Source organism: Syngnathus acus, chromosome 3 (assembly GCF_901709675.1).
Source record: "Syngnathus acus chromosome 3, fSynAcu1.2, whole genome shotgun sequence".
NCBI classification, from domain to species: domain Eukaryota; kingdom Metazoa; phylum Chordata; class Actinopteri; order Syngnathiformes; family Syngnathidae; genus Syngnathus; species Syngnathus acus.
In genome coordinates this window covers 1,499,655-1,510,381 of record NC_051089.1, presented here as the reverse complement: position 1 = coordinate 1,510,381, position 10,727 = coordinate 1,499,655, and the positions used below count along the sequence as shown (strand labels likewise).

General features: G+C 40.8%; 1 protein-coding gene across 1 annotated transcript in view; it reads left to right on the top strand.

The window, feature by feature from the left end:
* Positions 1-339: 339 nt before the first annotated feature.
* gpc5a (glypican 5a) overlaps positions 340-10,727 on the top strand; it is a 48,426-nt gene continuing 38,038 nt past the window's right edge. The window contains exons 1-2 of the mRNA XM_037247494.1: positions 340-639; positions 1,666-1,827. Of these exons, the coding sequence (XP_037103389.1) occupies positions 498-639; positions 1,666-1,827 (304 nt within the window). The 5' untranslated portion in view covers positions 340-497. The remainder of the gene's footprint in view (positions 640-1,665; positions 1,828-10,727) is intronic.

Genomic DNA, 10,727 nt, shown 5'->3' with positions numbered 1-10,727 from the left:
AGCTTGGATTAAAATGTGCATTGCATTATGCAGAACACCTAAACATCTAAAATAACAGATGAATTGTGTTCCTTATGTCTTCATTTACGGTAGCCATTGTATTCCTTTGTTCAGACAAGGGTTGTGGTCTTACCTCCACAACCCTTGTCTGAACAAAGGAATACAATGGCTATCTAAAATAACGCTTGTTTATTTCAATTGCTATTTTATAAAAGGAACCAAAAAAAAAAAGCCACGCAAAATGTGTTTGCACCTGTCATCCAGTAGGTGGCGACATCGAGCTGTTCACCGCTACTCTATTAGGACCAGATAACAGGAGCCGCCTCTGCCAACTCTGCATGCTTTTTGGAGAGACTCCACTCATATTGCTCCAACTTCGTATCGGACTGGACGTAAGCCCGCTTCCATCGGTTGTCGCCATGTAGTCGGAGCACACCTGGGCAAAACGCGACACCTTTTTGGATTGGATATAAACTCGACTGGCCAAGGACTCAACGATGTGGACCAGGTGCGCTTTTGTGCTGGCGTGTTTTTGCGCCGTTTGCTTTGGAAACCCGCACAAATGCGACGAAGTGCGTAAAGTTTTTCAGCTTAGACAAATCGGGCCGACCCAGATGCTGCCTTTGAGTCCCAGGCCAGGTATGTGTGAGCTTTCGCGGTGCAGAACCCTACATCACTGTCACAAAATGTATATATTGTCAGGTAATCATGCATAGATTTTTCTATATGAATATGCCTTACAATGTTGCAACTTTGTTAAAGGAATAAAAACGCACCGTGTAGTTTATGATCAAATTCTAAAAGTTGACACTCTTGACGAACAACTTGCTCCTTCACCACATTTGCCCTTTTGCCATGTTGTGGTAGCACATTCAAATATCAGAGAGAACCTCAAATCTTAATTTAAAACAAAGCTGTTGAATTTGTAAAATTGCAGCCTAAAAAAAAAACTTTACATGCATCATACATTTAGTAACTTCTGGGACATTGCTTATGCGGATGGCTTATCTATGTTAGTGTGAGATTGTGAAAAATAATTGCCCTAAATTCCAAGAATCCATGTCCAAGGTTTCCCGGCAGATTTCAAAAGGTCAGCAGTAAGAAGTTCTTTTCCCCCCCATGCATGGTCCAAAATAACCTTGTGCTTGTTAATTCAAAGTGAGGACATGTCTGTGTAGATTTGGATGAAATCACAAGCAAGATGTTGTGGAATGACTTGACATTCCTCCACGTGTGCCATCACATCACACACATGGAGTTAGTTGGTGGTGCCTTTGGCCACGGCTCTCGACATCCTGTCTCAACACGCCCGAGGACCCTTGGAAGATCTTTGGTCGCTTGCAAGATGTTCCACTTGTCCTGCATGGGTGCTTATCGTCCGCATTTGATTGGGGTGGAAAATCTGACATCTCCCAGTTGAGATGTGATCATGTCACATTTAATCACAAAATCGGCATGTTTGGGTTTTCATGCTCCAGTCAAGTTGTGTATTGCAAAAAAAACAACAACATGGCGCCATTGTTGTTCAATTTTATTTCTAAATATACATTGGACTTTTCTTTGTACAATTTTAAGAAAAAAAAAATGAAATTTTAAGATGAACCATCATCTTTTGTGGTGAACTTAATTCGACTTTCTCTAAACTTTTACATTCACATGTTTCAGGCTCAGATCTTCAAGTGTGCAGGTCTAAAAGCCAAACCTGCTGCACCAAAAAGATGGAGGAACGCTACCAGATAGCGGCGCGGCGGGACATCGAGAACCTCCTTCAGACCTCCAGCTCCAGCCTCAAATTCCTCATCTCGCGCAACTTGGCTGCTTTTCAAGGTAAGCTGGTCGGACCGCCGCAAGGTGTTAAATGGAGTTGATGCGGGTGCTTTGAAAAAAGTCCATGTGTGAGCAGTGAGGCCCCATTTCAAAGCAAACAAGAGCATCTGTCCTCCTTCCACAACTCCCAGGAAGCCTTGAAGTTCAACCTTAGAGCACTTGACTAGCTGCTAACAGTTCTTCCCTGTCGGGATGGATTATTCTTTTTTAATGGCTTGTTTCTGGAAACAAATGCAATCATCAAATTTGACAACTAGCCTTCAGCGGCTACAACATTCTAAGTGTTAAAACAACATATTTTCTTGACAAATGCTTGACTGATTGATTTTGACATGATGTGAGCTCAGTGTAGATTTAGCAGTCCATTTTTCTGAAAGGTTTTGGTGGTCCATCCATACATAGACAACTGTGATGAGTTCAAATGGATCTTAAAAAACAACAACACACAATTTAAAACCTATTTTTCTAGGACGGGACTCTCCATTTGTCTCTAATAGCGCAAAAGCTTTGAGGGCATCTCTTTGCTCAATGTGTTAAAAATAAAGCGTAACAGTAAGCACATGAGCTGCTAATTACAAGCGTAGCTTCAAAGCGGCGTTGGATTTTTCTCATTTCTTCAGTGCGCTTGAAAGCAGCTCGGACGCTGCCTTTCAAGTCATCTCGCAGGGCAAAACATTTCTCGGCGCAACTTGGAGGGTAAAAATGAGAAGAGCAAGTAGCGGACGGCCTTTGAGCTTCTTCCCAGCCGGGCGTATTACTTTATCTCCTCTCGTCTTCTGTCTCAAAGTCTCCCCGGATGGAATGTTTTCATATGCTGCTTTTGAGGTTTCGGCACACACAAATGCACACACACACACATACACAGCCTGCTGAGCCTGGCTTCAAGAAAGCCCTTTTTCTTCATCCGCTGCAGTTTTGTCTTCTACCCATGACAACCAAAGTGTTTCCATCTCAGCTCCATGCCAGGCAGGGGGCAAATAAAACTTGCAGACATAAACCACTGTGCTCTTTGAGATCTTCCCGAAGAGCGCTGCTTCGAAGGAATGTTCTTATAAAGTTCGCCATTGAACCTTTTTGCATCCTTTGTGAGGTCTTACAGGAAGAGAAACAGAAAATTCTTGCCTTGAAACTAATAACACTAGTCAACAATAGTTTTTTGAATCAGAGTTGCAAGTACACAATTTTAGATCAAAAATCTGCCATTTTTTTTCTCTAGCACATCAGAATTTAATAATAATAATAAAATGAAAATAATATGTATAAAAAAACAGTGCATGTTATATTGTTTCATGACTCGATAGTCCAATAAAAGCACTGTACATTTTGCGGTTTTGTGGAGACTGTCAAAAAGATATTCCTTTCACAAAGGATCCTTGATGTGAACTTTTCACGGTGTCTCTCAATTACAATGCTAATCATAAATGTGTGTTTGCCTACTGAGGCTGAAAGGGCCCTGCTGCTTTCACAGCTTTTCAATAGAAAACAAACTTGTGACCCCACAAAGGAAGACTACAGTTGGTTGTCTCAACAAAAAAAAGCTTTCACTTGAGAAGATTAAGCTGTTTCACAAATCAAACACCAGAACTGCTAATAGAATTTTTGTAAATAACTGCTTTTGACTTTTGGGTGTAAAAAGTTTGGTGGGAGGTGGCTCAGTGAATGGAAACGCAGACCAAGGACGAGGAATGTCTTCATCCAGTGTTTGGTTTTGTGTCGCCACTTTCTGCCTTTTTATTTTTAGAGTGGCCCCAAAGCATGTATTTTAAAACCATACAGATAAGAAAGTTGACCACCTAAAGACAATAGCTTATGCTTCAAAACAATGACAACTATGAAAGTATTGCCATATTTTACTTTCCCAAAGAATGTCTGGAGTGATTTACCAGTGCGCGGCTACAAAATAACATCTTCACCTTCACAACCCAAACAAGATTGTTGTGTACTAAACTGACCTTGAGCAGAAAGTTTTCACAGTTTGCTTCTGTAACGGAATTATTTTTATCCATTGCGGTGTTATCAATACAAAATGTTACTATTTTAGTTGGAAATCATTTCTTTGGATTTTTTTATTTTTCATTCTTGGTCGTCAACAGCGAGGCGACTCAGTACTTTTAATTGCAATTGACGATTTCTTAGAACTTTTTGAATTACAATATGACTATCTGATTAGCACCTTCTTTAAGGAAAGCAAGCAAACCGTTTGAAATACGACGAATCATCTTAAACCGTGTCTTATTTCAGTAGTGTAATTTATTTTCCATGATATTGTGCTCTGACCAGTCAGCCTGAGTCAGCCTACATCACTGGCGACTGTATACTGTAGAAGAATAGTTTCCTTTCCAGTAAAAGGTCTAATTCGGGCACAAATTGGCTCTTTGCTTGAGAATGGGAAATAGCCTGTCTTTTTTTTTTTTTTTTTTTTTTTTATAGCCGTCCTTCAAAGGATCTTTTGTGCTGAGAATGAAATTGACTTTTAAGAAAACCAGGATTGCTCACAACTTTTAATTTAGTTCTTGACGTACTGGAGAAGAAGAATCACTCTCATAACTAGTTTGGGACATGTTGCGTAATTGTTTGGCACTTTTGTCGATTGGTTCTGGATTCCATTGTGAATGCCTGTTTGTCAAAAGTTTTGAAACATCAATTGGCAACGTGTATTTTATCAAATGAATCCAGTTCCAGGCTGTTTTTTTTTCCCAAACTTATCTTGGACCCAATTTTGATGATTATCTACCTTTTATAAATAGTCCAAAGACAAACAATCACTTTTATGAGTGGCACATAGAAACTTCTCTTGAATAGAAGATGAACAATGGAGTATTTGGAGTATGTTGAGCAGCAGGTGGATTAGTTTGAAACCCAGGTTGGACTCTCACAGCTGCCCTCGGCTCTTTTGTGCGGGACCTTTCAATTGGCCGACCCTTTTGTTGTCACTACTTGCGAGCCGTGTGTGTGTGTGTGTGTGTGTGTGCGCCCAGTCCAAAGCGGGGGCCTCCTCAAGATTCCCACATGAATTTGGGCTCTACTTTGCGGACAGTGGATCCAAGGGGAGGACAGAGAGTAGAAGAAGAATGAACGGGCGATGGGGAGAAGGTTTGGGAGGATGCCAGATCCTATTGAAAGTCTTTGCACAGTGTTTGAAGTCAGAGGATGAGGATTTAGTGGGGAAACGGGATTAGTCAGAGTCAATAGGCTTCAACAATCCGGCCATTTGGGGTGCTTCAGAAAAACAAGCGAGAAGGAGTAAGCACTACTCTGCTTCGCTTCCGTCTTTCAGCACTTTTTTAATGACGTGTGGTCGTGTTTTTATTTGCTTGTGTGCAAGTGCTTGTCATGCAGGTCTTTTTTTTTTTTCACTTTGCATGACCACAGAAATCCAAAGCATGCAAATTGGGGCGCTATATTGTTTTGCCGTGAATAACGCGGAATGCCAACAATCATTTGGTGCCATAAAAAAAAAAAAAAACTGTGTTTTGAGTTTTTGTTCAGGTGACTTCTTTTTATATTTTGTACGCAACATTTAGCCAAATCTATTTAAGTTGTCCGATTTGACCTAAAGCAGCAAGAGAAAGAAAAATTCAATTGTTGTTTACAAATACTGAAGTAACAAACTGTTCAATTCAAAAGAGCAAAACGTGAATAACAAAAAGCAAATGGGCAGTGAAAGGGGGAAAACCCAAAGACTAATGAAGCCAAGTGAAACAAAAAGGACATTTTTAGAGTAGGCCACCAAAAACCAATAAGTAGTAGGATGAGTTCAACAATACAAAATGACTCACGAGAAAGGAATAAACAAGAGAACATTTCATTCCAAATCCAACTAGAATATATTCAAATGGACTGGAAAACAGACAACACATTTTTTGTTGTCGCTGCGGACGACCAGAGTGTCACACATTCAGCAACTCCACTTTAAACTCGGTGACGAGACCTAAAAATACTTGTCAGCATTTTACATAGTTTGTCCCCCACGGGTGCGTTTGAAATGGAGATTTATAGCTGCCGGTGTTTGTCTCTGGGCCATGTTCCAAATGAGATGATGCAGCTTGCTCCTAAAGCATCACTGGATTTTTTTCCATGACATGTTTTATGCCCTTTTTCGAGATTTACACTTATGTGGAGTAGTGCAGAATCATTTTTCAGTGTCGTGTTTGTGCACTGGAGTAGATGGAATTCCTAAAAATGGTTAGCTTGCAGTGGGCAGCAATGATTGAGCTACTCCAGCTGGTGATTTCGGCTCGAAAAGTCCATCACAAATTTACTTTCTTAAAACAAGTGCGTCTCCTACATCACACATATAAAAAAAAAAACTTCATTCCAGGTACTAAGGAGAAGCTTTCGGAATGTTTCCCCTCTCTCCAGACCGTTTCCAATTGTGATTGCGAACTCACTTGAAGTATTTCCTGCATAAGGAAGGAGTCTCCAGGGATTAGACGGCACCGAACCAAGCCTGATCCCCTCTTCCCCCTCATCCTGTCTGCTGACATGGCACATTTAGTGGCATAATTGTCCTGCTTATCTTCAGCATCATAGCATGACAAGTTTGTCAATCTTGTGGAGCTCGAAATAACCACTGTCACCCCCCCCCCCCACACACTTTTTCATTAGCTCACTGGATTAATGTTGACATTTTTAGTCGTCACCTTGTTCCTTCTCTTTAGTAGGATTATGCAAATATGCTTCCGTAAAAGGGGTGCAGGTGTTAAGGGGGTTTAAACATTTATTCAGAGACTGCTTTGTTGTTCCTTGAGCAAATGGAGGTCCGTATTTTCCGGACTATAAGGCGCACCTAAAAACCTAAAATCTTCTCAAAAGCCGACAGTGCGCCTTATAGTCCGGTGCGTCTTATATATGGACCAAATTCCTAAATTGAAACTGGCCCGAAGCGTTGTGTCATGAAATCAATCACAAGTGGCCCGCTGAAGACTATGAATCATGAATCAAAAAGACTATGGAGCATTATTTTGTGATTGTAAAGTAATTTGTTGCGTCTGAAGTTGAAATAAAAATGATTTGATTTGGATTAAAAATCTGACATGATGCATTAATGGTGCGCCTTATAGTCCGGTGCGCTTTATAGTCCGGAAAATACGGTAGTTGTTTTCCAATTCCAAACTGGGAGCACTTGCAAAACAAACCTGTGTTTCTACACGTTGAGGACGTTTGACCTGCACGCAGCAGGCACGTACGCAAACGCTCACACATGCTCTTCAACAAGAAGCTCTTGTGTCCTACTTTCTGGAGCCTCTCTGCTTCTTTTCCCGACTGGCGTTATTAAAGGCTGGCTTCACAGGCCGAATCTTTGAAGTGTTGGCGAGCTGCAACAGATCCTCAAATATTGACTCTTGTGAGCCTCGTGGCGGGCTGGAAAAATGGAGGGCACGAGGGCGCAGGTTGATAGAGAGGAAAGTCTTTGCTTGTTATTCAGGTGAGTCTGGAAGAAAGCGAGACTGAATATCAGAGGAAATATTGCAGGGCTTAGTCGTAGCTCTGTTGTCGGAGGTACACCGGATGAATGTTTTGACGTGGCTCAGCCAGATTTGGACTTCACGTTGTGCTCCCCCTCCTCCTTCAAACATGCTTGCACATGTCCCAAAACAGGCAAATATACCACACAGACCGGCCTTCTGTTTTTTTTTTTTTTTGTCTACCTCGCCTGCAGGTAGACGGAGCCGTCGCACGCAGGCTTTCTGTTTCATACCTGCAAGGACGCGCCATTTTCTTATCGCTTCTTTCATGGGTGTCAAACTCATTTTTGTCACGGGCCACATCATCGTTTCCTTCGGAGGGCCATTATGGCTGTCAATATTATACACAGTACAGGCTACTGATGAGGAACTAGTTTTGAAACCAGAGACAAGTAAAAACTTCAAATATTTTAAAAAGATGAATGGTACTAATAATTCTGAGCAATTTTTTTAAAAGGTGAAGACAATTTGTAGTTTTAGTAGTGACACATAAAGTCGTGGCGGGCCGTATCTGGCCCTCGGGCCTTGAGTTTGACATCTATGCTTTATATCATAGTTCAGCTTCATGGTGGATAGATTTCCGGCAATCATTGTGTTTTGGAAAAAAAGAAAACATTTACGATGAAATGACGACCGCTCGGTATTCCCCGCATGGTTAGTTTCCTCGATCCTGGTTCTGGACGGGAATGTCGTCTGCGGCCTATGTTCTCCACTTGTTTATGTGGCTTTGCACCAGCTACTTTGGCTCCCTCCCACATTCCAACAACCCGCTTGTTAGGGTAAATAAAGACTCTAATTTGTCAAAAGCAAACAGCCAGTCACACTCACACCCCAGAGTATAAATGTTTTTTTTTTTTTTTTTTTTTTTAAATATACTTTGTGTGCTGTGAGTGCTCCGGACCTTCTTTGAACTCACCACACTGCTCTGTTATTGATTACACGAATGAACGTTTTTTGCCCTTTTTGTGGATTTTCTCTCTCTCTTTTTTTTTTTGCACTTGTCTCCTACTTTTTATTTCAATGGCCATTAATTTTTTTTTTGACTGCACTGCTTGCTAGCTTGTATTTTTTTTTAATCCATTTTCCATATCCACATTAAAATATCAAAGTGACCTTAAAAAGAATTTCTTCAGATAAATATAGTATAAGTCTGGGTACTTTTCTGCTTTTCACTGCCAAGAGCCAGAAGTCTCATCTTTAATCGGTGTAACTCTTCACTGGATTAGCTGCCACTGTCACAGTTAACTAGATCATCCGACTGAGAAAATAAGTGCATCATTTGTGGAAAGCAAAAGTCTTTGGATCAAAGCTGTACCTTTTCTTCTTGTTACATTCATCAGAAATTGTGATTCAACACTTGCTGAATGTTTATCCAATGTTTCATAGACTTTTTTTTTCTGTCCTGTTGACTGACTGATAAACACCTGTAGGTTTCCCCACAGTACTGAAGGATCATTTCTTATCTTTTAGTGTGCATACAGGTTTTTTTTTTTTTTTTTTAAATTTGGAGGGATGAAAAAGTATTTTGATTTGTCATTTAAAGAAAGCTGCATTAAAATGTAGACAACTGCCATGAGAATGTGACAGGGGTTGTTTTATCATTTTGTCTGGGTCGGTGGGAGGAGAACTTTGACTTTTCTCCTTTAGTTTGAAGAAAAAGAAAAAATCAGGTTTTCCTCACAATTCCCTTTTTTTTCGTATGACGGTCGTCTGGCTTGCCTGCAGGCCTCGCTGCTGGCCAAGGCCTCCTTGTGAGATCCTGCTTTACTTACTTCTGGGCTTTTAGATCAAAATCACTGTGTGTGTGTGTGTGTGTGTGTGTGTGTGTGTGTGTTCAGACTTGCTCAGAGTGCAGAATTTCTGCTAATTATGCCCTTTTATGTTTGTATGGATGATAGACTGAATGACAAGATTTTGTTTTGAGGTTATGTGTTTGCTGCTAAGGGAATGATGCACTTTGACAGACAGGTGATCTTTATGAATTCCCCAATCTTGTGTTTACCTCTACGTGGGGCTGGTGCTGCAATCCCTGCGGGATCCCTCATTACTCTGAGGGCTTTGCCACGTCTACCCGAGGCCTCTCAAACTCCATTTCATAAGCACAGGTTGAGCGTTATACAACTTGGAGAAGATTTCCGTGCAACCTAAATGTTGCCTTTTTGAGACAATGAGCTGGCAGGCACGTCAGAATCCTCCATATCGTAATGTCTAAATGTGCAATCCTCACGGGCTGTCGGGCCGATGATCGCCTCGCAGCTCATGATCAGCACGTGATGTCGGCGTGGTCGTGGCTTGGGTAGTAGCTGCAAAGGAAAACACACTGAAGAGAAAAAAAAAAGGGTTTGAGGGATAAAAGCCTATAAAACAGTCAAACTGTTTAGGTTTTTAAACAAATATTTTGAATAAATTCCCTCAGTTAGCATGCCTATTATGATCTTTGTCCTGTGATTAATTATCAAGAAATTATTTTAAAAAAAGGAGATGATGATTATTTTATTACAAGTAGTCAAGTTAGATTGAATATCCATACCACAGCAATACAATTTTGTACCTGTGCCAAGTGGAACATTTCCCCATCACGTCCAGCAGATGGCGCTGTTGTAATAATAAGCGTGCTCCGTTTTTTTTTTTTTTATCTGTGGCCTGTTTTGTTTGGGCCCAACAAAAACCCATACGCTCAAAACTACTGGGTAAATAAATACACAATAGGACCAAACATCGACTTGGGTCAATTAGAGCCAGTTTTCCATGGTTTTCTTTTTTGGGGAACAAAACAATTTTTTGTTGTACAGGAAAAACAATTTTGTTTGTTGCTTTGTATAAAAAGACAGTTGTTTCAATATTAAACAACCCAAAGTGCTTAAAGCGCTCATGTGTGAGCTCGCTCTTTGTGTGTATTGTTTATCTGGTGTGTACACAGTCCAGTCGCCGACCTACTTAAAGTGGTTCTTTTCATATCAAGCCCACTGATGGTGCCAAAGAAAGAAAGAAATGCATTATCTGCCCACTGTGAGGTTGGCCAGCAAGCAATTAACTCTGCGGGAATGTAAAAAGAAAGCATCTTATGTACTGTACATCTTTCATTAGGTTCCAATTTTCCAGCCTGGTATGAAGTCTCTGCATAAAGTTCTTGGGGAAAGGAAGTTATTCTGATTTTATATCTAATATCCTGCCGGCAAAGATTTTTGGGTTCTCAAGGCGATTAAAAACATGTGCAGAGGATTTGAGTGGCGGCAGGGGAATGGAAGCTCTGTGGGGAGCCGAGGCTCCATGGAAGCTAAAACAATGCTAGCCGTGAGGGCTAGCGACAAAATGAACAAGAAGGTCCTCAGTATTGTTGGCAATTTGTTTTCTTTAACTTTTGATGAGTCACTTTCACGCTTGGGAATTTTACAGAGAACTTCATCAAGTCCAAATTGCAAGGTGATGAGT